The 13718-nt window shown below is 40.5% G+C and overlaps 1 protein-coding gene across 3 annotated transcripts in view; it reads right to left on the bottom strand.

The window, feature by feature from the left end:
* Positions 1-7987: 7987 nt before the first annotated feature.
* The window catches only part of Ttbk2 (tau tubulin kinase 2), a 135380-nt gene continuing 129649 nt past the window's right edge, over positions 7988-13718 (bottom strand). For all 3 annotated transcript variants that reach the window (XM_045156848.1, XM_045156849.1, XM_045156850.1), the window contains one exon: positions 7988-9669. In XM_045156848.1, the coding sequence (XP_045012783.1) occupies positions 9207-9669 (463 nt within the window). In that variant the 3' untranslated portion in view covers positions 7988-9206. The remainder of the gene's footprint in view (positions 9670-13718) is intronic.

Raw genomic sequence — 13718 nt, 5'->3', positions numbered from 1 at the left:
AATGATTAAGGACACTGTCTATTAAGAGAACATTATACCTGTATACATATATGCATCAAACATGGTTGTACTCAACTTCATAAAACAAATACTGTTACAGATAAACCCTAACACAATAGTAGTGGATAACTTCAATAGCCCACTCTCACCAATTGACAGGCCATCCAGGCAAAAAAGAGAGAAACATAAGGTAAATGACATCATAAATCAAATGGCCTTTACAGATGTCTACCTAACATGCCACCCAAACACTGTAGAATACACATTTTTCTCAGTAGCCCATGGAACTTTCTCTAAAGTAGATTATATATTAGGACACAAACAACCTTAATAAATGCAGGAAAACAGAATTCCTTATTCCTATGACACAAAATGGAATAATACTACAAAGAGAGATGATAGAACATACAAATCCACAGAGATTAAACAATACATTACTGAATGACAAATGGGTCACTGAAGAAACCAAGAAGGAAATCAATGTGTCTACAAATAAATGAAAATAAAAACACAGTATTTAAAACATGGGATAAAATAAAATCAGTACTAAAAGGGAAGTTTATAGCTCTAAGCCCCTACGTTAAGAAATCTGGCAGGGCAGGTCATACCTTTACTCTTAGCACTCAGGAGGCAGAGGTAGGAGGATCATGTGAGTTAACTACAGAGGGAGTTCTAGGTCAGCCTTGGCTAGGGGGAGATTATACCTTGAAAAAACAAAAAGAAAATCTGAGTGTTGGGGATGTAGCTCAATGGCAAGGCACTTACCTAGCATGTATGAGGCCCTGGGTTCAATCCTCAGCACCACCAAAAAGAAAATAAAAAGCTGATTTTAGCTGGGCATTAGCACATGCCTTTAATACCAGAACTTGGGAGGTTTAGGGTTTAAGAGTGAGGATCCCCTTGAGTTCCAGACTAGCCTGTGGCCACAGACTGAGTTCTAGGTCAGTCTGGGCTAAAGTGAGACCCTACCTCAAAAACAACAGCAAATGAATGAATAAAATAGAATAAATTTGAGAGATCTCAAATGAATACCTTAATGATTCATCTAAGGGCCATGGAAAAACCAGAACCAGAAAAACCCAAAATCAGTAGGTGGAAAGAAAGAATTAAGGTCAGGGCAGATACCATGGGGTGCCTTTAATCCCAGCACTCAGGAGGAAGAGGTGGGAGGATTGCTATGAGTACGAGAACAGCCTGAGACACAGTGAATTCTAGGCCAGCCTGGGCTAGAGCGAGTCCCTACCTCAAAAAGAAAAAAAAAAAAATCAGGGTAGAAACCAGGCCAGGCTTAGATGAATTTACTCCTGATTCTACCATATCTTCAAATATCAGTGTTCCTCAAACCATTCAGATACAACAGGAAAGGAACACTACCAATGTTTTGTTATTTTTACAAAACAAAGGCAGCATTATTTTGGATAAAGAGAGAACAAAAGAAGAAAGTTATAGACCAATCTTCCTGATGAACACAATGCAAAAATTCTCAACAAAATGCTTGCAAACTAAGTGCAATGCCATCAGAAAGATTACCCACCAAGGTGGCTTTATTCCAGAGGCAGGGATGGCTCAACATTTGCAAACAATAAATGTAATATATCTCACAACTAGACTCAAAGACAGTAGTCACATGATCATCTACAATTGCAAAATCTAACATCTGTTCATGATATGTTAGTCCTGATATATACGACAAGCCTACAGCCAATAATAGTAAATGTGGAAAACTTAAAGGATCTTCACTAAAATTAGGAACAGGACAAGGGTGTCCACTTTCTCCACTCTAATGTACTGCTAAAAGTCTTACCTCAAGCAATAAGACACGAGACGCAAATAAAAGGAATACATGTGTATTCTAGCTAGAAATGATTGGACTTCCATGTGAGTTGGAATAAAACTCAGTAGCAGAGAACAGTAAGTTAGAAAGAGGACATAAAGAGAATAGAAAGGGAGGGAAGGGGGACTTATCAGGATGGTATTATATATATGTAAGCAGAAGAACTGGGGGTGGAGAAGCCTTAGTGAGGTCAGGGTAAGAGATTGAGTAAAGGAAAGGTGGGGGAGAGCTAATCAAAATCTAAGAGGGTATGAATAAGTCATATGGAAACCTACTTTTTTTTGGACAATGGAACATCCAGAAGTCATGTATTGTTACTAGAAAATTTTCAGTACCAGGAATGGGATACCTTCCAGTGAGCTGTTGGCCAGGGAGGTCCCTGATACACCCAAAACATTACAGGCCATTGTTAATGCTCTTAGATTCACACCAAGAATAGATGGTATGACCCTACTGCTGAAGATTCCACATGCTTGGGCTGTAAGGTCATGAAGATATCTTGCTGGAGATGAGCTGAAAACCTCTTCTTTGTAACCAGCTGACAGAAGGCTATGCTGCATACAGTTCCATAAGAGACAGACAAATCACCACTCTGGACATGGCAGGCCTTAAATTTGGCCAGCCAGGCCAAATGAGCCAACAGGTGCAACAGTGGTATGTCTATTTTGGGGGAAACCAACCACTCTCTAATTGGACTGGAGGCTTGCTCCATGGGTGGGAATACATGCCTGATACTGAAAACCTATGATGGGGAAATCATGAGCCCTAGGAGTGTAACATCTGCTGGTGTCTGGCTAAATGTATATAATATGCTCACTGAACTGCCCAGTAAGCATTTCTCTTAATGTTCATATCTATGTATTAATGCTACTCTTACTTTTTAAAAATTTTAATTATTTATTTGAAAGAGAGAGAATGGGAGTACCAGGGCCTCCAGCCACTGTAAATGAACTCCAGACACATGCACCACCTTGTGCGTTTGGCTTATGTGGGTTCTGGGGAACTGAACCTGGGTCCTTTAGCTTCATAGGCAAATGCCTTAATGACTAAGCCATCTCTCCAACTCCTACCCTCATTTTTGGCTAGAGAAGCTTCTCTTTTCAGATGGTGGTGACCTTGGGATGACTCAGAAGGCACCATAGTGCTGAGATGAAGTGACAGAGGAGTGCTCAACACTGACACACCTCTATTACTAACTTCCAAGGGTCCATTGCAGAAGAGATGGTAAGAAGAATATAAGAGCCAAAGGAAGGATAGGACTGCTTACAATGAACTCTTCCAGACACAAAATGACCTAGATATCCATGACCTCACAGTGCCCGACACTACCTATACAAGACTATCATAATAGGAGGAAAAGATGATGATATCAAAATAAATAGATTGAGAGGGGGAGTGGATATGATGGAGAGTGGAGTTGCAAAGGGAAAATGGGGGCAGGAAGGGAATTAACATGGTTTATTGTGTATAATTATGAAAGTTGTCAATAAAAAAATTTAAAAAGGAATAACAACAGGAAAAGAAGTCAAAGTATCCTAATTTGTAGATGATACAATTTTATATATAAGAGTCATTAAAGACTCCAGTAGAAAATTCTTAGAACACTTTGTCAGCAAAATGACAGGATATAAAATGAACATACAAAAAGCTGTAGTCACAGGGCACAGTGGCACATACTTTTAATCCCAGCACTTGGGAGGCAGAGGTAGGAGGATTGCTGTGAGTTCAAGGCCATCCTGGGACTACATAGTGAATTCCTGGTCAGTTTGGGCTAGAGCGTGACCCTACCTCAAAAAGCCAAAATGAAGAAAAAGCCAAAAAGTGAAAAAGGAGAAAAAGAAAAAAATAATCTTAAAATTCATTTAGAGGCACAAAAGACCTCAGACAGCCAAAGCAATCCTGAGTGAAGAAAATTATATGTGCATAATATATAATAATAATATATATATACTTATATCAGGAGGAATCACTATAATAATATAAATATTTCAAGCAATATTATATTTTAGAGCTACAATAACAAAAACAGCATGATCCTGGCACAAAACAGACATGTAGATTAATGGAATAGTAGATCCTGCTGGGTGTGGTGGCACACATCTATAATCCCAGAACTCAGGAGGCTGAGGTAAGAGGAGCCCTGTTCAAGGCCAGCCTAGAACTACAGAATGAGAGTCAGTCTTGGCTAGAGTAAGACAAAAAAAAAAAAGGAAGGAAGGAGAGAAAGAAAGAAGATCCAGACAGAAATACAGGCGGTTATAGCTACCTTATTGGAGAAAAGACAACTCTGTAGCAAAAGGTGCTTGGAAAGACTGGATATCCATTATCCACATGCAGAAGAACAAAACTAGATCTTTATGGCTCACCCTGCACAGAAATCAACTCTAAATGGATCAAAGACTTTAATAAGGCCCATAACTCTGAAACTCCTGGAGTAATTAGTAGGGAACACATTTCAAGATGTAGGAACTAGTAGGAACCTTCTAGATAAAACTCTGGTTTTCAGAAAATAAGGTCAACAATTGAGAAATACAGCCTTATTATATATAGCATGGGAAATGGTTAGCTGAATGAAGGGAGGCCTACAGAATGGGGAAAAAAATCTTTGCCAGCTATATATCTGACAGATGATTAATACCTAGGATATACAAAGAACTCAAAAACTAAGCAATACAAAATAATACAATTAAAAATGGACTAAGGAAGGTCACTGAGAAATCCTTCCAAGGCTCAGGGTCATTCTGGAAAAGGTGGCGGAAAGAATGTAAAAGCCAAAGGAAGGTTAGGACTCCTTACAATGTGCTCCCCCAGATACAAAATGGCCTGCGTATCCATGACCTCACAGTGCCTGATACTACTAACTACACAAGACCATCATAATAGAAGGAAAAGATGATGACATCAAAATAATGCAAAATCCGGGCGTGGTGGTGCATGCCTTTAATCCCAGCACTCGGGAGGCAGAGGTAGGAGGATCGCCGAGAGTTCGAGGCCACCCTGAGGCTACAGAGCGAATTCCAGGTCAGCCTGAGCTAGAGTGAGACCCAACCTCGAAAAATAAAAAAACCCACCAAAAACAAAATAAAGCAGAGACTGATTCAGAGGGGGAGGGGATATGATGAAGAGTGGAGTTTCAAAGAGGCAACGGGGGGAGGGAGGGAATTACCATGGGTTATTGTTTACAATTATGGAAATTATCAATAAAAATAAATTAAATTAAAAAATGGGCTAAGGAAAGAAAAAGAACTGAAAAACAAGAAGGAATAAAGAACAAACAAGAAAAAAATGGGCTAAGGAACCGAACAGAGTTCTCAGAAGCAAAAATAAATTGCCACTATATTTTTAAAGTGTTCAACATTTTTAGCCATTAGGGAAATGCAATTTAAAACTACTTTGAGATTCCATCTCACCTGTTAGGATGACTATTATCAGGAAAACAAGTAACAACAAATGCTGGTGAGGGTGTGGGAAAAGAAGAGCCTTTATTTACTGTTGCTAGGAGTACAAAATGGTATAGCCACTATGAAAATTAGTGTGGAGGAATTGAACTGTCTCAGCAGTTAAAGGCACTGTTTGTGAAGCCTACCAGCCACTCAACTCCTGAACCCAACATGTAAAGCCAAATGCATATAGTAGCACATGTCTAGCATTCATTTGCAGGTGCATAAGACACTAGCATACTACACACACATGTACACATGCACGCACAAAGTTAAAAATAAGACGCTGAACATAGAGGTGCACACCTTTAGTCCCAGCACTTAAGAGGCTAAGGTAGGATCACTATGAGTTCATGGTCAGCCTGGGGCTACAGAATGAGTTCCTGGTCAATCTGGGCTAGAGTGAGACCCTACCTCAACAAGTTAAAACAAAGAAAAATTAGTGTGGAGGTTTCTCAAAAAGGTAAAAACTTAACTACCAAACGACCATCTATACCGCTCCTGGCCAAATACCCAAAGAACTCTATCCTACCACAGACACTTGCTTATTCATGTTCACTGCTGCTCTCTTCACCGAAGAAAGGACATGGAATCATTCTAGATGTCCATCAATAGATGAATGGATAAAGAAATTGTAGCACATAGATACAATGAAATTCAGCTGTAAAAAATATATAAGCTTTTTCAGAAGACTGGATGGAAAATAATAAGCAAGGTAATCCAGTTGTATAAAGACACCACATGTTCTCTCTCATATATAGATCCTAGCTTAGAACTTTTTTATATGTGTGCTTATGTGGGACTGAGAATTTAGATTTCAGGAAACTAGAAAGGGGCCCAGGAGAAGGGAAAAAGAGAGGCTTCCATGGAGAAGGGTAGGGAGAGAGAGTAACAGACCTCAAGTGAAAGTCAAGGGGAGGAATACTGGAGGTGGAATGGTATAGGTGGAAATGGGGGGCAGTGAGACAGGGAAAGGAAGGAGGATCTACCAAAACAAAGAATGCATTAATACAACATAAAAAATTTAAAAACAGACCTATTGATACATAAGATGTAATTAATATATAAATTTGAAAGTATAAGAGCAGAAGTATCTTTGGTTAACTCTTTCCCCTACATGTAAAGTAAACTATTCTGAGCCAGGCGTGGTGGTGCACGCCTTTAATCCCAGCACTCGTGAGGCAGAGGTAGGAGGATCACTGTGAGTTTGAGGCCACCCTGAGAATTCCAGGTCAGCCTGGGTTAGATCAAGACCCCACCTCAAAAGAACAAAAAGTAAAAATAAGTAGTCTCAGACAATGAGGCTGTCTCTGGATCTTGATGAGTTTGCCAATGTCACTTAGAAAAAGGAGGCAACACATAGTAAAACTGGTAGAAAACAAAGAAAGCAATACAGAAAACATCCCAAGCCATGTTGCCATACCTTCAGTTTGACTGCCAGGAGAGAAATGCCATAAGAAATAAAGTAGTGCACACCTCACAGTTGTAGCCTCATCAGCTTTGCCAGTGGCTACTGTTACATTTCTGACTAAATAAATCAGTATTTAAAGCTGGCTATTTTTGATGTAATTTAGCTAATATAACAGAAAAAAGGTTAATTTCTTAATTATCCTCTATCCCACCTCCAATTACCCCTGAAAAAAGTTACATGAAAGAGGCAACTTTAAGTAACTGATGTGAGCTGGGCATGGTGGCGCACGCCTTTAATTGCAGCACTCAGGAGGCAGGGATAGGAGGATCGCCATGAGTTTGAGGCCTCCCTGAGAGTACATAGTGAATTCCAGGTCAGCCTGGGCTCGAGTGAGATCCTACCTTGAAAAACAAACAAAAAGGAAACTGATATCAGATTATAATGCCATCTACCCATACCAACCATAATGACAGAACTATGTGAGTAACATGACTAATCACTGAGCCAGTATTACAAGCATATCCCACTATTTTTCTCCTATTAAGATGTTTTAAGTGAAAATTACATATCCTATATCTTAGCTTGTTAAAGACTGCCATCCTTGCACCATATACCAGGAAGGCAAGAAGAATCTGAGCTGCTATATGCCAAGAATGTATTTTCAGCAAATGAACATAGGCAAGACCCAAGTATATGTGCAGCACACAATAGAAAAGGAATTTCATTATCTTTGATCTTGAAATTTCAAATGGAGAATGAGAATTAGTTTATATAAGCATATGTTTCTCTATATATTTATAAATATTTATATAATTTGCCATGAAGACATGCAAGTAGTGTTATAGCAACTACTATACAATATAATACAGAAGGATCAGTCTTCCAATATTACAGTTGTATTAGATAAACAGTAAATATGTCTTATCTACTGCATTCCTCTGTAGTGCTTGAAACTGGAAAGAAATTAATATTCCATATTAAGCTACACTTCTTTTGGGAGACTTTATGTCTCAATACAGTGTTTTGAGTTTGTTAAAAAGCTCAACATAGACAAAGAAAATGAGTTCAGTGCAGCTTCAGGATAGCTTTGATGCAGCATTAGAATATATTCACTTGTTGAAGAAAAAATTTTTCTGTTTTTGTTTTTTCAATTCAAATATTTTAGGTTTGGCAGAAACACAAGTTCCAAGAGAAAGCAAAGATGTTTGCTAGAAGGCAAATTTCACCAGCCAGCACACCCATTTACTAGACCGCAAGGAGGTGTTATAACACAAAATACCTACAGTGTGAAAACAGCCCATCTACAAGTCTGGTATTCTTTAATTTTGTCTGATTCCTGTGAGCAGAACAGTGAGATTAGAACAAACATGATCCTCCTTACAACTATAAATTGAGATTACAAAGAAACCAGGCTAAGAAGTCCAACTACTAAAGAAAATCACAGAAGAAACAGGTAACAAAACACTAAAAGAAAAATATTTAGCCTAAGTTTATTTCCCCAGATATTCTTTATTGGCTAAATGTATAAATATAAAATCTGAATATTTTAAGCCTCAGTAACACATTAAATTTCTTTCTATAACTCTAAAAGCATAAGCCACATTCCAAAGTGGTGTGCTTCCCTAATCCCACCTTGAAGGTTGGTATTAGAAAGAGCTGACATCTAAAACAAAAGGAAACCATCTCCTCTGGTCAGGTTCTCTGAACAAGGAGGATGTGTACCCAGGTTGAAGAAGGCTCTTCCATCTTGAAGGCTACTGTCCTACTCCTTAAAGCCTAAGAAATACAGTAGCTCCAATTGGACATTTTCTTTTCCTAAGTTTTTCAGTTTATTTTTCCATAAATAAATTAAGACCTGGTACTCAAAGAAAAACATTAGGGGACTAGATAAAAGTAATTGGATTTGAAAATCTCAGCATGAGCTGCTGAAATTCTTATGTGTTGTTAAAATAAGACACTGGACAAGGGAGGAAACATGGACTTTAAAAAATGTAAAATCCAGGTATGGATTCTTCAATCAGTAAATAAACATATAAGCCAAATATATGAGACTACTGGCTTCCTAGTAAAAGACTTCTTATAAATTCCAACATCTCAGCAATGACCCTTTGGGGTTGGGAAGTTCAAAATAAAAATATCAAAAAACTTTTGCTAGTCTTTTGAGGAGAGACTTAAAAGTTAGGCAAAACCCCTTAGAATCTCACTCTATTTTATACCTTCAACTTTTTTGTTTCAAAGGCAGCTGAAAAATGAGAGCTCATTTAATGAGCTTCTTCCCCTTGGATTTTTCTGGATTGCAACTTCCTATGCAAAGGCATTAATTCTTGATCTGCTTCCTACTTGCTTTAGGTAATTCCTTATCATATATTTATGTCTTTGTTTAAATAATCATGTTACTTTTTTTTTTTTTTTTTTTTTTTGCAAAAGATCAACAATGATTGTTTGAAACAGACAGTACAGGGACACATGCATCAGGTTTAGGAGGAAGATCTCACACTTTGTCCAGAGTGCAGCCTGGCTCCTATCTGCTGAGTTTACTGGCTGGTTTACTCTTCCCTGGGGGGGTCTTAGTGCTGGCTGAGTGGTGGTGTACGCTGCTGGATCCTTTGGGGCTATTCTTGCTGGGTTTGCAATGCTCCTGTTGGCAGGACCTCCTGGAGGAGGATGATCCTGAGTGGCTGGGAGGTGACTTGCTCCTCCCTAGATGTGGGGACGAACTCCTCTGGTCATGATGGGGCCGTCCAGCCCTAGATGGTGAGGAACTAGACGTGCGAGGCAAGGATGAGCTTCGAGGAGAGGCACTAGGACTCCTGCGGGGTACAACTGGACTCTTGGGTGGTGTTTTAGGATTGTGAGGAGATCCTGGGCTCTTGCATTGAGTAGTATTCCGGGGCTTCTGAGAGCCATTTTGAAGAATTTGGGCCAGGCGAGAGAAAAGGTCTGAATCGGAGTTACTACTCCCTAGGACTTTGTATCTCCGTAGCCTTAAAAGAATAGAGAAGAAATATTTTCATTTTAGTTCATTCCAAGTGTGGCTAAAAGGCACACTCTCCCAAATCATAATGTATATGATGTGTGTCAAAACCAGGAAACAGGGCTGGAGAGATGGCTTAGCGGTTAAGCGCTCGCCTGTGAAGCCTAAGGACCCCGGTTCGAGGCTCGGTTCCCCAGGTCCCACATTAGCCAGATGCCCAAGGGGGCGCACGCGTCTGGAGTTCGTTTGCAGAGGCTGGAAGCCCTGGCGCGCCCATTCTCTCTCTCCCTCTATCTGTCTTTCTCTCTGTGTCTGTCGCTCTCAAGTAAAATAAATAAAAAATTAAAAAAACAAACAAACCAGGAAACATACTGAAAGGATATAGTTACTCATTCATATAACGAGTCATACCACACTCTTTCTCTCCAGCCCCATTTCAGTTTTTCTTTTTTTTTTTTTTTTTTTTCCCCCCCCAAATAGGGTCTCACTCTAGCCCAGGCTGACCTGGAATTTACAATGTAGTCTCAGGGTGGCCTCAAATTCACAGAAATCCTACCACTGCCTCTAGAGTACTGGGATTAAAGATGTGTGCTACCATGCCTGGCAAAATCTGTTTTGTTTTTGTTTTTTTTTTTTTTGGTTTATTGAGGTAGGGTCTCACTCTGGTCCAGGCTGACTTGGAATTAACTCTGTAGTCTCAGGATAGCCTTGAACTCATGGCGATCCTTCTACCTCTGCCTCCCGAGTGCTGGAACTAAAAGCGTGTGCCACCACACCTGGCTGGTTTTGTTTCTTTGAGGTAGGGTTTCACTATAGCTCAGGCTGACCTGGAATTCACTATATAGTCTCAGGGTGGCCTTGAACTCACGGCAATCCTCCTACCTCTGCCTCCAGAGTGCTGGGATTAAAGGTGTGTGCCACCACACCCAGGAAAACCTGGGTGGAAGGATTGCCATGAGTTCAAGGCCACCCTGCAACTACACAGTGAATTCCAGGACAACCTGGGCTATAATGAGACCCTACCTCAGGGGAAAAAACAAACAAACAATTTTGTTGTTTATTTATTTGAGAGTGACAGAGAAAGAGGCAGATAGATAGAGAATAGGTATGCCAGGGCCTCCAGCCACCGCAAAAGAACTCCAGATGGATGTGCCCCTTGTGCACCTGGCTTTTGTGGGTCCTGGGGAATTGAGCCTCGAACCAAGGTCCTTAGGCTTCACAGGCAAGTGCTTAACTGCTAAGCCATCTCTACAGCCCTCAAACCTGGGTATATTTAAAGTGGCAAGACAGAAGGCTGAGGGAGGACTGCTATGAGTTTTAGACCAGTTTGGACTACAGAGTGAGTTCCAGGTCAGCCTGGGCAAGAGTGAGGCATTACTTTAGGAGAGAGGGTAAGAGAGAAGGCCTGGAGAGATGGCTCAGCAGTTAAAGGCATTTGTTTTCAAAGTCTGATGCCCCATATTTGATTCCCCAACATCCACTTAAAAGTCAGATGCACAAAGTAGCCCATGCATCTGGAGTTCATTTACAGTGGCAGAAAGCCCTGGAGTGCCTGTACTTTCTTTCCTTTCTTCTCTCTCTCCCTCTCTCTCCCTCCCCACCTCATATAAATTTACACACACACACAATTTGTTTTTCGAGGTAGGGTCTCCCTCTAGCCCAGGCTGACCTGGAATGCACTATGTAGTCTCAGGCTGGCCTCATATCAGTGATCCTCCTACTTTTGTCTCCCAAGTGCTAGGATTAAAGGTGTGCACTACCATGCCTACCTAATAAAAATATTTTTGGGTTGGAGATATGGCTTAGTGGTTAAGGTACTTGTCTGTGAAGGCTAAGGACCCATGTTCAACTCTCCAGATGCCACACAAGCCAGACACACAAAGGCGAGACAAACACAGGGTTGCACATGTCCACTACGTGGTGCAAGTGTCTGGAGTTTGACTGCAGTGGCTGAGGCCCTGGCATGCCAATTTTCTCCTTCTCTCTCTCTAAAATAAACTAAAATAAAAAAAATTAAAAATCAAAAATAAGAAAAAAGTACAAGATAAATCTACATGTACCAATATGTAAAGATGATGAGATAGACTAAGTAAAACAAAGTCACATGTAGAATATTAATATAGGACTCCACTTTTGACCTATGGTTTGTATATGTATAAACAGGGAAATAAAAAGATACATATACACATATACATATATGAATTCTGTGTTGCTTTAACATTTTTCAAACATGTTCATGAGTGCTGGGATTACAGGAATGAGCCACCATTTCTCACCAAACATACATGCATTACTTTAAAAATACCAATAAAGACTTTTATGATGTATTTCATTTTGAGACTGGGTCTTTCACTGGCTGGCTAGCCAAGCCATTCTCCTTAGTGAGTATCAGCAGTGTCAACTGGCCCAACAGTAATTGATTAATTTTTGTTTGCTTTTTTTTGTTGTCTGTTTTTTTGAGGTAGGGTCTCATTCTAGCCCATGCTAATGTGGAATTCACTATGTAGTCTCAAAAGCTGGTCTCAAACTCACAGCAATCCTCCTACCTCCACCTCGCAAGCGCTGGGATTAAAGGTGTGCACCACCATGCCCAGCTTTGCTTGCTTGTTTTTTTTAATTATTTATTTATTTAAATGCAAGGAGAGAGGGGAGGGGAGAGAGATAGAGAGAAAGGGAGATAATATGTGAAAGAATGGGCACACTAGGGCATCTACACCGCAAACTCCAGATGCATGTGCCACTTTGTCCATCCTGCTTTATGTGGGTACTGGGAAATTGCACCTGGGTCATACAGCTTTGCAGGCAAACACCTTAACTCCTGAGCTCTCTCTCTAGCCCTTTTTTTTTTGTTTTTTTTTTTTAAAGATTTTATTTATTACAGTCAGAGAGAAAGGGAGAATGGGTGCACAAGGGCTTCTAACCATTGCAAATGAACTCTAGATGCACGTGCCATGATGTGCATCTGCCTTATGTAGGCCATGGAGAATTGAACCTTGGTCCTTAGGCTTTGCAGGAATGCGCCTTAACTGCTAAGCCATCTCTCCAGCCCAGTTTGCTTGTTTTTTGAGGCAAGGTCTCATTTTAGCTTAAGCTGACCTAGAATCACCCTGTAGCCTAGGTGATCCTCCTACCTCAGCTTCCCAAGTGTTGGGATTAAAGGTGTGTTCCAGCCTGTTTAGTGCTTTTTGAGACTTCTTGTATAGCCCATGCTGGAACTCAATAAGTAGTTCATTTTAGCCTCCAACTCATGGTAATCGTCCTCCCTCAGGCTCCCATGTGCTGGGATTATAGGCATTAACCACCATGCCTGGCTTGGTAATCAAGTAATTTATATAGTAGTAGGGTTTGTCCCTAGAACTCTTTTGTGAGTTTAATTTATTTTTAGGTTTTTCAAGGTAGGGTCTTGCTCTAGCACAGGCTGACTGGAATTCACTATGTAGTCTGAAAAGCTGGCCTCAAACTCACAGTAATCCTCCTACCTCAGCCTCCAAGTGCTGGGATTAAAGGTGTGCACCACCAGACCTGGCAGAGAGACTAGGCACACCAAGGCCTCCGGCTGCTGCAAACAACTCCAGATACGTGCCACTTTGTGCACATGGCTTTACATGGGTACTGGGGAACTGAACTCTAATCATTAGGATTTAAGGGCAAGTGCCTTGATTGCTGATCCATTTCTCCAGCCTGCTTTTATTTAAAAATTTTTTAAATTATTTATTTGCAAGGAAAGAGAGAGAGAGAGAGAGAGACAGACAGACAGACAGACACTGGGTGCCAGAGCCACTTATCCCTGCAAATGAACTTCAGATGCATGTGCTACTTTGTGCATCTGGCTTTACATGGGTACTGGAGAACTGAACCCAGGCCATTAGGCCTTGCAAGCAAGTACCTTTAACTGCTGAGCCATCTCTCCAACCTGAGTTTAGTTTCTTTCTTTCTTTTTTTTTTTTTTGAGGTAGGGTCTCGCTCTAGCCCAGGCTGACTTGGAATTCACTCTGTATTCTCAGAGTGGCCTTGAACTCACGGTGATCCTCCTACCTCTGCCTCCTGAGTGCTGGAATT

This window comes from Jaculus jaculus, chromosome 8, assembly GCF_020740685.1.
Source record: "Jaculus jaculus isolate mJacJac1 chromosome 8, mJacJac1.mat.Y.cur, whole genome shotgun sequence".
Classification (NCBI taxonomy): domain Eukaryota; kingdom Metazoa; phylum Chordata; class Mammalia; order Rodentia; family Dipodidae; genus Jaculus; species Jaculus jaculus.
This window is presented reverse-complemented; position numbering and strand designations above follow the sequence as displayed.